This window comes from Calonectris borealis, chromosome 4 (assembly GCF_964195595.1).
Source record: "Calonectris borealis chromosome 4, bCalBor7.hap1.2, whole genome shotgun sequence".
NCBI lineage: Eukaryota > Metazoa > Chordata > Aves > Procellariiformes > Procellariidae > Calonectris > Calonectris borealis.
In genome coordinates this window covers 40,886,850-40,903,531 of record NC_134315.1, presented here as the reverse complement: position 1 = coordinate 40,903,531, position 16,682 = coordinate 40,886,850, and the positions used below count along the sequence as shown (strand labels likewise).

At 35.6% G+C, this 16,682-nt stretch overlaps 1 protein-coding gene across 4 annotated transcripts in view; it reads right to left on the bottom strand.

Annotated features, from left to right (window-relative positions):
- GPM6A (glycoprotein M6A) overlaps window positions 1-16,682 on the bottom strand; it is a 129,416-nt gene that overhangs the window by 26,749 nt on the left and 85,985 nt on the right. For all 4 annotated transcript variants that reach the window (XM_075149306.1, XM_075149305.1, XM_075149308.1 and 1 more), the window contains 2 exons: window positions 16,019-16,211; window positions 2,340-2,496 (listed from right to left, as the gene is read on the bottom strand). In XM_075149306.1, coding sequence (XP_075005407.1) covers window positions 2,340-2,496; window positions 16,019-16,211 — 350 coding nt within the window. The remainder of the gene's footprint in view (window positions 1-2,339; window positions 2,497-16,018; window positions 16,212-16,682) is intronic.

Sequence of the window (16,682 nt, the reverse complement as noted above, 5' to 3'; positions counted from 1 at the left end):
TCCTGTGTGTATATTTCTGTTAGTATTAAGGTATTGTTAAAAGAATCCAACTGTTTAGTCTTTCACAGCTTAGATTTTAATATTTACAAAATTACTACCTCAAAATTTTATACAAGGAAGCTTTCTTGCAACACGTAGTATTTGCCAATCCTCTTCAATAACATTATCTCATTTTGGCAACTGTACATAACAAAATTTACTACAGCAAGTTTGCATAGCAATAGAACAATCTGGGCTTGACACACAAGGGTACTGATCAGGTTTGATTTACCTCTCCAGTCATCTTTTTGTTGTTCTTAGAACTTATTTCTTCATGTCATTGCATGATTTAAGGAACTGAATAAATTATAAACATATCACTGCTGGACTGAAATATTTTCTAATTCCAAATGTTTTTTTTTAAAGTAAACTGCTATTTGTCCCTTAAGAATTTTAAAGATGAGGTAGTCAAAACAAACCTAGTCAAAAAGGGTCTCAAGTTTTAATTGACAAAAATGCTGTATATACTGTCTCACTCTCAAACCTCTAGAGCACAGAAGCAAAAGCCAGAATAATAACCCAAAAGGGCTCCAGACATTTGTATAGCAATCTTACTGATATATCATCAGAATAAGACAAGCAATCAAACTGCAGATTTTTTTTCTTTTCCAGGGAAAAGAAAAAACTTCCACTAACTTCAAGAATAATAACAACAATGTATTTAACTCAAAATAATTGATGGCTTATTTTAATTGTGATCATAAATGGTATACGGCCTTAACCTTAGCTGCACAATGTATATCAACCCAAGGTTTCTTAAAGTAAAACACAAACATTACAAATTACTGATGAGGAAAGTAAAATGCTGAAGGAATTAGTTTTATGAATCATTAATAATAAAAGTGATATTAACTGTAGCATAAATGTTTAACTGTTAATTTCTTCTAGACATGTACTACAGAATTACAATTAATACTGCAAGGGCATCAAAACTGTGAGAGAATGCAGCATTGTTCTGCTGCAATACTGAGAACAGGGATTTATGGGACCTGTGCATTAAAAATAATGTTCTGAAAAGTTTGCTAGTCTGTAGAGAATTTGAACTAGCTTAGTAGGTTCTCAGTGAACATGGATTAGAAATTTCTTTCCAGGAGATGAAAGCGGTGTTGGAATAAGCAATGATTGTTCTTTATTTAAAATATTCCCAGTCTTTATTTATACATTTATTTAAAGTCTTTAAAACAATTCTTAGTCGAAGTGCCAAAATCATACAATGACATTTGACAGGAACAAAGGAAAAAAAGATGAAAAAACAGCGTTACTGTGGAACATGTTACATGTATGTAGGGATGGCATACATGCTATATTCCCCAATTTCCAATGTGTAGATTATCTGTGTTCAGTTTAAACTTAAATGTCAGGATATCCAAAATACTAGTTTTGATAGTCTTTAGTGTGACTGGAAGATATTCTCTATTGCCTGTATTTGTTCCTAGTCTGTATTCCAGTTTAATAAATGTTGACATTTGTAGGAGGGTACAATGGGAAACCCTTCTCTGGCTATTATTTTATGCATCAATTATTGCAAATATAGTATAACATTAAGTGTACCTTAACACCCAGATCTACCTGGCTGTATTTAATAATTTATTTTTCATGAGAAAATATGATTTGTTGATATTGATGGTGTTTGCAGAAATATCCAACTCCAACAGCTACCAAGAGTCCAGGCCTTTTACCTTAGATGCAGAAAAGTGAAATACCAAAAAAGTTAGTTACTTACCTGATATTGAACAGATATCTTAAAATAATCCCAGTTCAAAGAGTCAGCAATTTTAGTATGAGAAACCTCCATTTAAGTCCCCGTACAAATCAGAATTTTTTGAATCTAGGTTTTCCAGAGTCATAAGTGAATGGTCTCTCCAAACCAGAGGTAACGCAGGAGTAAATAAGGGGCTGTTTGCCATTTAAAAACAAAACAAAACCTGATGACAGGTCTCAGCTTGTCCCAAAGAGGAGCAGGTAAGATTTCTAAAATAACAGTGAAAATATTAGTAAGAAAAATTTCTCGCCCAGTACAGCTGAAGGCATGACACACTTTTAGTCCTGTCCCAAAAAACTACGTTGCTGAGGCAATAAGCTTTTGTATTCAACTGATGGAATTAATTGCTCCTAAGTAGCAAGAATCGCTCAGTGAGAACACTTCTAACACTCTATTATCCTTTGCTATGATTTTTGACTACCAAACTGAAGTATCAGAAAATATTAAAGAAACAAACAAACAAAAACATCACAAGCACTGCAAATATACAAAACACATTCAAATTGTCATAAGTACAAAAGCTTTCTTAACCACTTACCCAGGCACTGACACATCTGCCGCAAGTGGTGATTTTGAAATCCCCATAGAGATCCTTGATGGCACCAGTTGTAAAGAATCCCTCCACCATCAGCAAAATGCCGTATACAAAGAATGCAGCTGCTACACCATATATCACATACTTGAAGATGTCAATCCTGTATAGGAAAAGCAAAAATTATTTATCTGCATAAATATTTAAAGCTGACTCTGAAATTTCAGGGTGAGATAATCAGACCCACTAAGACTCAAAGTTTCTGCACTGGAGTCAGCTTAAGTGCTGATGTGCTATAATGACAGCTGAAGCTGAGGACAGGAGCGAACTTTGGAATAAAATAGCATTGATATAAGAAACACTGGGCCATTTAATTTAATAACATGTAAAAATTGATCTGTGCAGGTAAGACAGCACAATTTGTCAGAATAATTTAAAAGTCAGCTAATTTTCATTTTATTTTTCCTCTAAATAAAGTGGCAAAGAAAAAAGAAAAGAAAAAGAAAACAAGAATCTGACACATCTCCTGAGTAACACATTGTATCTAGCACTTAGGTTATAGACAAGATATTTTGTCACAATCTTCAATAATCTTCAATCAATCTTCTGTGCTATCTTGAACTCATTATTATTTTTCCACTTATTCTCCAATGGACAAAGTGTCTGACGCAGAATAATAACTTCAAACCAGAAACATGTTATTATGAAAGTAATAAGGTCAGGCCATCTGGTGTTCTTCTATAGTGGGGCTTTAAAAACAACATTTCACAGACCCAAAGCTCAAGAAATGGAAGGATGGCTTACAGTGCAACATGCAGAGCCCTAGAAGGCTCAATTTATTACAAAGAAGATTACCTGGGTTGTCATGTGGTTGTCCTGCCCAGCACTGTCTAGAAGCTCAACAGTGGCTCAAGGAGACTCTGCCTCCTATATGTTCTCTCATGACCAGGGTTTGGGAAAGATTTTTGAAAGCACCTCTCTGCTCTAAGTGTTTTGTCTAAACTTGGAAACATTCCTAGTGACCATTGCCTTGGATCAGCAGGTTTCAATGTTTCCTACTTGGACTTCTCTAAAAAACTAGCCACAGTAAGCTTCCAGTTTGTCAATATGACATGGCAGGAGTTGTGCAACTCTTTAGGAAATGGTGATATGCAGGTTTAAGATGTTAGTAAGTTCCAATTGTATTGTCCAGGTCAAGATAACAACAGCTCATAACAAAGTAGGACAAAAAATAAACCAGAGACCCGTTAGGACCTGCAAGATCTACTGCAACTACCCAAACTGGACATTTCTCAAGACATAAAGTTTAATACTTTTATTGCTATGAAAAGAAATATTTAATGGTAACATTTCTTTAGGTTCAAACTTTTCATCATCACCCAAAAGACAAATCTTAGTACATGTTTTACATGTACAATACAATAACAAAGCTCAAAACCCCACTAAAATATCTTTGAGTTTGGATGGTTTTCAGGAGAGTCAAAGTCAGATTCAAGTTTACAGTTGATATTTCAGATGTATGACTGTGTCTTCAACTTCACTGGATGTATCTTAAGCTTGCATTAGTCTCATAAAAACACAATTAAACTTATGACCTGATTGAGGGTGGGAGAAGTATTATAAATGAATGCTTTTAGCACCTATCGCAGCATTTTTCAGGCGGCGATAACTGAAGGGTTCTGGGAACGAGACAAGATATGTTTTTCCCTAGCATTCTAATAACAAAGCCCTCTCAGCTTTTTTCTACATCACTTTTTCTTTCATACTCAAGTGAAAACTAGGGTAAGTTGATATCAGTATGGAATAGAGACATGAACTATTCAAAATGGTGAAACAAATTTAACGCTATAGACAGTATTAGATAATACAAAGATTAAATTTATTTTAATACATATAATTGCTGATTACATTGTAAAAATCCCATTTCCCTAATTTTATAGTAATTCAGCCAGTGTATTTTCCTGTTTTAACAGGAAAATAATTTTTTGAGCCTATCTTGTCATTATTGATGAAAATAAACTTACAAGAAACAAACAGACAGCAAGTTTGTGACTATTCCATAGGATTTCTTCCAATTCCTACATTATACAACTTATAAAATTGTGACCCCCACTAGTGGCTGAAGTGTGGGAGTTCTGCCAGCAGTGTGCTCAGTGCTGTAGAAATTACAAGCTATCATTGCCGTAAAGAGATTAAGGCTTTTGGGAAGTCCAGAGACTATTTCAGCCCTTGCAACGGCCCTTTAAACCATCTGTGCTGAGCCTCCCACTGAGCTGCTTGTATCAAAAAGCGTACTAAAAAATCTCTGCTTTTTCCTCAGCCTTATGTGTAACTAAAGGAATAACTTTCACTTAAGCCTTCTACGAGGAAAAAATATATCTAGCTATACACTAGCCAAATACAGAAATCAATTTCTTCCTCATACACTCTCTACAGACAGAAGTAGTAAAATCTCTACTGATCAGACTACACGAGACAAAATAGCTAGACTTACTCCAAGGAGAAAGGATCTTGTGTAATTCAAAGAGTAAAAGAATATAGTGTTGGTATTAAATTATTCTGCAGCATTTAATAAATTTCACATAAACTTTGATTTCCCAACAAAATTGTAATAGATAATAAAATATAGGCCTTTGTAAAATGGAGATTGCCTTTCTTTAAAATAAAATTTGATTCTTTGTGGATGAATTCAGAGAGATTAATTACCATCTGCGTTTCAGCAAAGTCCCAAATGCTGCAGACAGAGCACAAGAGCAATCAGAGACATGGAAGGGAATGGCCAAAGAGATGATGAACATGAGCCAACGAGCAAGGTGGGTAAGGACAAAGAAAAAGGACAAGCAGAGCTTAAACTTGTGTAGGCTGGAATGGAAGGAAAGAGGTGGGTAAGAAGCAAAGGAAGAAGAGACAAAATTACAAAGATAAATTTTGTACTCCTGACAAGATCGGAAAGATATACATTAGGTGAAGACTAAAGCTACACTACATGAGAAGAACAAAAAGAAATCTTGAATACCTACTCACTAAATGCGAGAGTCCTATGAATATTATATAATGATATAATTAAAGTCATGAAACATTTCTATTAAAAGGCAGTCAATGAAGATTGCAAAGATAAACCTAATTTTAACACATTCACGTTGATCATGCAATCTTCACTTATTAACCTAGGTTGTTGGGTAGAGTAAGCTGAATGATTATCTAAATGTAAATTAATTGTGAAAAAATCTTGAAATTATTAAAAACTTTTCTTTTATAGAATAATCTAAAACATATTTTGCATACTGTCTTAATCTTGTAGAGGCTCCATGAGTTCCAGATCTGATTTTCCTCTCAACACTCTGTTAAGAAATGTTAAAAACACAAACATCACTATTTTCAATTTGTGATTTAAATCAAGCTGATCTTTCAATTTTTGTTCTTTTTGTGCTGCTGGGTCATTAATTATTCCATATTAAGTGGAATTCCTAATTCATTAATCTGAATCTGGATTCTATCCAATAAGATGAATATTAAAATAGCTCTAGAGAAAACATTTTCTTCCTCTGACAGAAGTTATTGATGGAAGCCATCAATGCTAAAATCTTTACGAACAGGTTGTAGCTGAGTACAGAGTAGACCATCCCAACAGACACAAGTCAGAGGTGAGTGAAAACATTCTCAGTGAGTCAGATCTATGTTGCCGATTTCCTACTGCGTATTTTTATGGTGCTTTGGCAAATCCGAGGATTAAAAAATAAAATAAATCAGCAAGCAATAAGATTAATTGTTCAATGATCATGTCTATGTGTATCAGGCTTTTGTGAAAAGTGTGTTATAACAAATTAGTTATTATTTTGTTGTTGAGATTTGTTCAATCAACTGAGCTCATAATTATTACATCCTGTTTCAAAAGTATTTCAATATTCATAATTAGCTTCTGTTAACTGTGTCTAGAAGTAATAATGTTTTGGGCTTGAGGACCTAGTTGCTTCACTACAGTAAATCAGTACTGCTCCACCATAATAAATGGATTTACTACCCCAACAGATAAGCCAAGAAGAACTGTTAACACGACCCTTTATATTTTACTGTGTCCTAAAAGGAATTGCAAATTGTAGGAATCCTGAAGAATTTACACTATTCAGTCTAATGATGGTACACTTTCTACCCTCAATATTGAAGGCTGGTACTCAGCTAATGCACACCAATATATATTTTTCTATCAAAATTATCTAATATTGCTTTGCAACAATCTACATACTAGCTAGGGATATTTTTCTTTAATTTGGTTAATATAGGAACATATTGCAGGCATTTATTTGCAGTTAACAGCACAAAAAAATCCCACAGTAGTTTGCCCTGTGACACGTGATTCTCATGCTGTCCAGAAAACCTTTTTATTCAAATAAAGTATGTGTACATTTCAGCCTGAACAAGAGATAAAAGTCTAATATTACAGAGGTTTTGGTTGGCCTAGCCCACCAGAACACTAGGCATTACTGTGGAACTAGTTTTCCAGTATTTATAATTCTGCCTCACATTTCTCTTCCTGAATTTATAACATAACTTCTCCAACTATAAATAATGACATTCAGATACTAGAGGTGTTGAATAGCACGTAATTACCAGCAAACTGTACCTATACTCTGAATGCAAGTAGATTCAGGCAATTATACCTATTTCCAAGCTAAGAAAACACAATGAGGAAAATAAAATACCAAATCTATCAAAGTACTAAAAAGTTAGTTAGACTATCAATTTCTAATTAAAAATTGCCTGTTTTTATAGCTGACATAGACAATTGTCGCAGTTTAACCCCAGTCGGCAACCAAGCACCACACAGCCGCTCGCTCATCCTCCCCCCATGGTGGGATGGAGGAGGGAATCAGAAGAGCAACAGTAAGAAAACTCTTAGGTTGAAATAAGAACAGTTTAATGATTGAAATAAAATAAAATAAAATAAATAAAATAAAATAAAATAAAATAAATAAAATAAAATAAAATAAATAACAATAACAATAATAAATTGTAATAAAAAGGAAAACAACAAAAAGAGAGAGAGAAACAAAACGCAGGAAAAACAAGTGATGCAACCACTCACCACATGCCAACCGAAGCCCAGCCAGTCCCGAAGCAGCAATCGCTGCTCCCCGGCCAACGCCCTCAAGTTTATATACGGAACATGATGTCATATGGCATGGAATATCCCTTTGGCCAATTTGGGTCAGCTTTCCTGGCTATGCTCCCTCCCAGCTTCTTGTGCACCTCCTCGCTGGCAGAGCAGGAGAGGCTGAAAAGTCCTTGACCTTATATAAGCACTGCTTAGCAACAACTAAAACATCAGTGTGTTATCACATTATTCTCATGCTAAATCCAAACCTCAGCACTATACCAGCTACTAGGAGGAAAATTAACTCTATCCCAGCCGGAACCAGGACAACAATTTAGAAAGATGAGAAATGCATGTAATCACTACCATTGGGGTAGGTCAGTTTTGCTGGTTTGCGGGGTTTGGATTTTTGTTTTGTTTTGTTTTTTCAACTGCAAGGAACTTTGAATAGTTGATGTTCACCTCTAGAATGCACAGTAATCTCTGTCACTCTGTAAAACAGCAATGCTGGCCTTCATGCTGATCCTCTTGCCCGCTGAGGGACTGATCCTAAGAGGCTATTAAGAGGCTGAGATAGCAGCCTGCATCCTCAAGCTATCTCAAGCTTGTAGAAACAGTTTTATAAATGTGTTTTTTGAAGAGAGACAAGACATAAGGGCATGTTTGCAAACAAGAAGGTCTGTTTAGGGTATGCAGAAGCCATGCCCCATGGAAGTTTTTAAAAGAGGTGCTCAGGCTCTCCTGCAAACCAGGTGGGAATAGTTTCTTGGTGTAAGTTCATGACATTATTCACTTAAACAGTTTGAGCAAAGAAAATAGTTGGTACCATGAAGCATAGAAGAATTGTTAGCAAAGGGAGGAGACAATCAAAGGCAAACTTCAGAAGGAAAACATACAGCCAGTAGGGAGAAAGAAGGATTTATTAATAATCATGTACTACCTGCAAAGTAAGACCAAAAAACTCCAGGTAACAACATAAATGAGATAAAAGAAACTGAAATATCCTCACCGTGGAGAAGAGAAAAACTAAACTAGTAAGAAAATGTCAGCATAGGTCCATGAGGGATTCTTCCAAGATTAGGTTAATACTGAGTCTAAACTTCTAAATTGCAGGTGGAAAGAAAACAAAATGGGAGTACAGAATGTTCAATTAAAGTTTGCCAGGAAATGATAAAAGGAGAAAGGATTAACAGTAGACAAAGGATAAGAGCAACAAAGACATAAAAGTATTTTTTATTAAAGTAGAAATAAAACATAATAAAAAGAAAGCAGAAACTTCTGATTCTGTATTTCTGGAAGAAATTTTGTATGTAAGCATACAAATCATTTGCTCAAAACTAAAGCCAGATTGTTGGGATTATATAAAGAAGAGATCATCATACTATAATACGCAGGTTATGCTCATACTCTGCAAGGGCCAGATTTTGCTATTCTACTCTGAACAGAAGCTAATGTGACATAAGATCCCATTGATTTTAACAGATTAATTTGAGACGTACAACTCTCTACAGGTATGCAGAATACAACCCTAAACCACCATCCTCTAAAAGTTTGATGGTTGCTTCCTTCCTAGGAATGGGACAGTTGAACCGAGATTTCATGGATCACCTCGAAAAGCAGTAGGGAATTCCCAAGCTAATGGAAAAGGAGCAATAGCAGCGCAAACCACATTTCTGCGTTATGAATCTTGTAACTTTCTTGGAACAGGAAAGGATCCAGCGTAAGAATTTAAATAATCATTAAATGTTTGAGTCCAAAACACAAAATTGTGACTATGACATATGGACGAGGCTTCTTCTCAAAGTTCTTTCTGATAATCTAGGCTTGTTCTGTCTGCTCACCTCTAATGAAACTATTTTCTTAGAAACATTTTAAAAGATGCTAATTACAGAAGCAATCTAGAGCCCTCTTTGCCTAAAGGCGGCCAAAAAAAGATTGGAATTAGTGCACAGTAACATGCAGACTTCTGGCAGAATTACATGATAGTGTTGTGCACTATGGATACTGAATTCCCAGGCAACTTTCCATAGCAATAAAGTGTAAAAAGATGTGGCAAAAGCATATCACAGGATTTGTGAATATTTCATTATTACAAATGTAAACTTGGAGTCACACAGAGTAAATACTGATAGCGTAAGACTGACAACTTAATACTAAAACTCCAGATTGGGATGGTAATAGTTAATTTTACCCTTTACAGATCTCCTGTGGAAAGGCCAGTTATCTTAGTTTTGCATGGCACATGAAGCAAGATTTAGCAATATAGGGAATTGCATAGGAGTATATGCTTTCCATTTTACATGTTTATAAAGTAAACTAAGACTAAAAGGAAATAAAGGCACTTAAAAGAGAAAAAGATATTTCCTATGAAGATGAACCACCCGCTGAGAAAGGTCTATTGCAAATGCTTCAAGTCACAGGCACGCAGTGATCATAACCAACCTAAAATTCCAGACAACCAAGAAAGAGAGCTGTTTACCACAGTATTAAATAATACAGCTGTCTGCCTAAAAGTAGTGGACTGTATTTGCACAGATGAAGACCAAAAAATACTTTATGTAAGATCATTCTGCTGTAATTCACATGTGCTGCTATGAATTTTCTTATTCAATTATTTCATAAAATGAGGACCACATTTTTACAGGTACCTCCCAAATCCTAAATTTTACTTACATAAATTCTTACTGGTTTTGCTTTTAACAGAATACAGAACAGTAGGCTACATAATACAGCTGAGTAGGTTGTGAAAGTGTCTTTTCAGCACTGTATAATCTTGCAAAGGTCATATTCTCAGGTGCTGGCATGTTTTATCAGATTTGGTGCATCTACCAAATGATGTCAGACCTAAAATGTTATGTTCTGCATCTATCTTCAGTATGCTGTATTTGTCCAGTGTTACCTTTTATGTGTGACTGAGCCATTCCAGTGAAATAGAAACTGTTCTCCTTAAGTAAACTGCATTTTTTTAAAAAATAAAAAACACATCCTTCAATGACATTGTGCTCTCTCTGGTGATTCCTGTCAAATTATAATACACGAACAAGACACATAGGCCAAAGTTGGGCCTTCTTTGCAGAGATAACTTCATTCTTCTACACATAGTCAGAATCCAGGTACAAGAACTCAGAGTGTGCTATTAGTGGCAACTCTCATTAGACTAGTTAGAAGTTAGAAGACTAAAACAGAACCATCACATGGTCTAATGTAAATATTTATAAACATGGTATTTCATATCAGCTAGCCTTTACTACAGGTCTCATTGTAATACATTTCACAGTATTCCATTAATATCAGTGTAATAATATTAATGATAACAATAATATTTTTAGTGGTACCAATATTTAACTTGTGATAGCTGCAAAGCCAACAACCACAGAGAACAGAAGAAGGTCAGAATAACATCCATTTATCTACCTCTTAAAACACTGGTTTGAAACACTGAGAGAGATATAAAAGCTTCTACACATGCTCTTTTCTTTTTCCTCAAAAGAAAACAGTTATACATACATATGTATATTACTAAATAATATCCTTTTAATAAACAATGACTATACACTGACTAACAGAAAGGTTATCAGCAAGCATCAAACTTGGACACAACAGCATCTAAAAACACAGGCTTTCACATTTTGAAAAGAAGGAAATTTTTAGCTGTAAGAAGGTGGCTCCAGTAGGGTGTCTGTGGCACTTCCAACAGAGAAGATAGCGACAACATATTTACAGATTGTAACTTCATTTAGTTTACTACTTGGTTTCACACCTTTAAAAGGAAGTGAATTTACAATGACCTGAATTAGCTCTGACTCTAGTAGGAAAATGTTGTTATTGTTTCTATCAGGAAGATTTCTTCATTTTCCACTCTAAGAGCATGATTCCCTTGTTTCGTGGCCTATATATACAATCATGTGACAGATGGCACTAACTGGCCTTGCATACTAAAGAGAAAGAACTGTGAAAAGATGCTGTTGGGAGATACACCAAATGTACATTGTGCTGCTGATTTCCTAAAAAACATCTTCTGGAATTTGTTCCAAACACCAGAAAAATATAAAAATCCACCTCATACATATACATTTGATAATCATACATTTATTTCTGCTGACTTCAGAATTTTGTCAAAATCAGTGATTAAGTAAGATTAATCTAGTTATACCCAGTACTTTGCAGATATAATGTTCACTGCAGTTTAAATTATTAGAAGAATGACTGAATACCACATCTACCTCAAACAGATTATTCAGTTTCAGTGAGGCCTACAGAGCTGTTAAACTGACAAAGTGGGCAACATAAACCATTCACCTCTTTTACAGTTAAAATATCATAAAGGCAGTTTTCAGGGTAATTTAAACCACCATATTTATTTTCTTAGGATTCCTTTGCATCACAAGGAACTAAAATAACTACTCTACATCCGCTGAAGGAATCTACATCCCAGACAACAGCTTATGACTTCTGTACATTAAATCCCCAAACAGGTATTTCTTCACTTCGGGGGGATGGGGGGGGCGGAAGAAGCTACCGTTAGAGCAGTGATAATGTTGATAGTGAAAAAGTCTGGGACTATGGGGAATGAAGCTTCACAAAAGTGATTCAGAAAGCAATATAATTAGCAGTTAGTCCCAATGAAAAGGTCACTCATTGATAATTCCAAATGTTTTTAATAACCACCCAATTTATTAAAGGTTCATGGATTTAGAAATGACTGTGTAAAGAGAGAAGAGTCTACCTCATTCAGTTTTGTGATTTTTGAATATACGCTCTCTCCGTAAGGAACACCTGTCTGTACAGTATGTATTCTCATGAATTTGAATACATTTGATTTATTTTAGTTTTCAAGAGTTCAGAGTATCTGTTTTACCTGCATCATCCTGAAGAAATTCAAGTCAGACTGTAATCCAGTACTTTGAGACAAAATCCTTTTAAAAAAAAAATCATTGTTATTTTTTAGAAACTATTGCTTTTAGCACCCTATTACAGGCCAAATTTGGTTTTGTTTTTTCCCCTCAAAACAAGCAAGCAAAAGAGCATTCTTTACTGCAAATCTTTTCTATAAAAGCACTATCTCTACCCAGCATGTCTCTAGGATGTCTCCAATACCTCAGAATTATTGAACATGATCATTCCATATTTTAACTTGGAAAGAAAATCATAAATTTGAGAAAATTGATTTAACTGCCTGGCACTTAAGGAATTTTAAAACCAGCTGCAAAACTTGCTCTTCATTTTTAAAATTGTAAATATTTACTACTTATTAGTATTTCCAAAGCAGATATGAACTGCAGCTGGTATATATTATTTGAACTCAGAGAAGAGTCTGGGGATCTGCAATCAGGGACCACGTCCACTCTGCAGGGCCAGTGCTCAGACTGCCTCTTCTGTCCCATGGGGCTGCTGCTTTTGTCTGAACCCCCAAAGGCAGAGCCCTCCCAGGGGACTTCGAGACCTATTGCAGGTTTTTAATTTGTTCATCTCTCCCCAGGCATCAGGGCACCACATGGGACGGGGGCTCCCTATGGGGCAGCCAGGGCCCATCCCAGCACCCCACCCACTGAGCAGGGCAGCCGGGGGCAGCCGGGGCAGCCCCAGCCCCATGGCCGGGTTAGTCCATGGTGCGGGACTGAGCGCCCCAGGCTGGGTTGAAATGGGGTCCTGGACCGTGGGCAGGTTGAGGGAAGGCACCAGGGGAGGCCAGGCAGGGACAGTCAGGGCTGTTGGTGCCCTCAGGGACATTGACATGGACATTTATTTGTTGGATTTAGGTACTTTGGCTTTCATTTTAGGCACTTAAAGAGTGTTTCAGATTTTGTTTATGCCCTCATTATGCCCTACTTTCTCTACAGGGGTCTGCTGCTTCTTGTAAATTGCAATGACTAGCTGTACTGACAAAGATAAAAGATACAGGGTGGCTTGTGAGTTGTGTTATTTGAGTTCAGAACAAACACAGTTGTGGGCACACTTGAAGAAGCCCTTGTCTCTTACCACCCACATAATTAGCTCTCAGATAGGGATCGATTTTTATTCTGAATGACATTTGAAATCTACTGTGCTAATAAAAATATAGACAGAAACCATAAGCATGATTAAACAGAATCTAACACACTTCATTCCACTGCAGCATCTGCCTAGCACATTTATCACAGAAGGATGGACTCCAGGTCAGCCTCAGACACTTCACAGCACTAGAAACATTAAGAGCCAAAATGTCTTAAATAACCTTAAAAAAGTATAATTTAGTAGGGCACACTGATAGATTTCTTTTTTTCTTCCATCTTATTATTTCTAATCAGAACAATAAACAACTAGGTTTTATTTCCATTTCAATTATGTATAGTTTTGGGAATGTAGGCACTGCACTGTTTGTTTCTACTCACATATTTTTTCTTTCTGCTTTTTGGCCTTTCAAAGCAATATAATGTAGGGTTTTTATACAGCCAACTGTTAATCCAAATATCAAAATATTGTGACAAAATATCAAGCATTTCTTCTCCCTACAAAATTATTTTTAAAAGCAGAGTAATATCTACTTAAGCAGGTAGAAAATTAACATGTGCAAATTTCTTTGAGAATCACAGAGTTTATCCAGTTAATAGCAATGGCTCATCTGCTTTTAGTCAAAATATTTGCTTCTCCTGCCTTTAAGACATAACTTTAGAGACCTCTTTCACAACTGAATAAACTGAAATTTTGATTCCAGTAGGTCTGCCAAGGAAAGAATTGGGTTTAGTATGTCTTTAAGTAAACAAAAAACCCCAAACAAATAAAAAAGCTACTACCTAACCCAAAAAATTAAATGCCAAGAAAAAAAAGTCACTTTTACAGTTCCTTAATCATTTCCAGTGAATTATGTGCATTTGAACTATGGCTCCTTACTGATATTTTCACTTAAGTATTTGACAGAGGGAAGCTGGAAAACTTGCTATGATGAGAAAGCATCGATTTGTGGCTGTTCTGCACTAATGGCTTCCTAGGGATTAATAAAATAAGTTAGAGCCTAATAAAATGACTGAGCTCTCATTCAGGATAACAATGAACCTTAGCTGCCAAGTCAAGTCAGACCCATTATTCTAAATGACAAGCCAAAAAAGGCAAAGCAGAAGTCACATAATTCCTATCAACCCAATATGTTATTATACAAGAACATCTAAATTCCTCGGTCCTAAGAAGAAATTTGGATATGGCATAGCAGTGACGTACTTGCTTGGTACATTTTCCCTTCTGGCTACGAATTCCACAAACAATAGAGCTAATGTTCACAAAGAAGCTTTGGAAAGGATGTTGATAATATAGCACTACACAAGTTAAGAGATTCAAAATTCTGTTTCTAGCTATCATGAAAACAGTGGTACCAGGTCAGATCAAATACATATCTTGTCCATTTTCCTATTTCAAAAAATGAATATAGAAAAGTAAGATCAGGCAAGTCAATAGGATAACCCCCAATGCTATTCTAGCCTCTGGGACTTCCTGAGCTGGAAGAAACCATCAATGGATTTGTTTTCCAAGATTATCCAGTCTTCCCTTGAACCCATATAAGCTTTTGGCATCCACAACATGCAACTAGCTTCACAGTCTGCTATATAACAATTGAAGAACCATCACTTGTTCCTTCTGAACCTGGTTCCTACTAGTTTCTTCTGATATCTCAAACTTCTTGTACTGGAAGAGAAAGACAATCTAATCTTGTGCACCTTATTCATAACACTGTGAATTTACAGACGCTAGCCCAACAATCTTTCTAGATTGAAGAGTCCTAATATACTCAATTTTTAACCATATAGCCTCTGTTCTGTAGCTCTAATATCCTTTTTTGTCTTCTTTGGGGCACCAATATTGTACACAGTATTAATGATATGGATGAAAGATGGATTTACACAGTGGCATAACTATGTTCTCTGTTTCTCTATGATTTTCCCAGAAGTTCCTGGTACTTGGTTTGCTTTCTGACCACTGTTAAGCACTGAGCTGCCATTATCATGGAACTATCCATCATAAGAGGTTAATGTTTTGAAATATCTAAGAAAATTACGGTTTAAAGAGACAATAAGATTAGAAAATACATCATTTAATTTCAGGTTACAGTAAACTACTGTGTTAAATGTAATTAATTCACAAAAGGGAAGGAGACTTTCAACAAAACAAAGGCCTTCCAGAAATAGATTTTCAGGAGTAACAAAGCATGAAACCTTCAGAAAAGATGAAGTCTAGGAAAACCAAAGGCAATTGAGTTTTGACATTTCAAGTCTCAGGGTTCTGTGCCCCTCTTCAGGTTTGGGGGTTTTTCATGCATTTACACAAAAAAATTATCACAGGATAAAAAGGGTAAAAGCAAGCACGTATGGAACAGATTCATCAATATTATATGAAATAATGTTTAGCAATAAATTAAATTATAAATATGGTTATTAAATAGTATTACAAATTGCTTGTAAATAGTAAAAATATCAGCTCTGTCAAAACTTCATCTGCTGAGCTTATCCAAATAATTCTTTCTATGATTTTCACTATAACACATTTTCTTGAGTCAAAATTATATGCCCTGTGGAATTTTTCAGCAGTTTTAAAAGGAAACAATTAAAAGAAACTAGTAACTTACATGTTAAAGACATCAATAACATCTCCTGCAGCTCTTGTCATCTCAAAGTAGGTTTGCAGAATGTTGACGGTTCCTGAAAGTGCTTCATGTCCACAACCACAGAACAGTGCGACTCCAGCATACAGCAGGATGGTAGCAATCAAAGATGCATAGGGGATACCTCCCAGGCATTTGATACAACACTCAAAACACCCTACAAGAAAAGAAAATTGTGTGTTAATATATTATATGAAGAAAGGAAAAAGAAAACTTTTACTCTTGAGAAACACTTTTGAAAATTGAAGACTGCAGGCCAAAGAGAGGTTAGGTCAAGTATAACAACCCGTAATGTCAGAAAATCTGTGAAAGGACACAGGTTAATTCAACTTCTGAGTTTTCTCAGTTGCTACTTGACCCATTAAATGTAGACATGCCAGCTGATTAACATGAAACATTAAATAGTTGATTCCTTGTATAGTTTCATGTTTTCATTCAGAGCAGGTTACAATGTCAATCCTAGGTTATACCTATATTCACAACTCCTGTTGCTCATCTATCAGATTACTGAGGAGGATCCTCAATAACAGGAAAACCACAGAAAGAGGATATCCAGTTCAATTCCTTCCATCACCATAGGTTTATTCCATTTTTTACCTGTACAGCGCTGACAACAGAATTGTTCCTG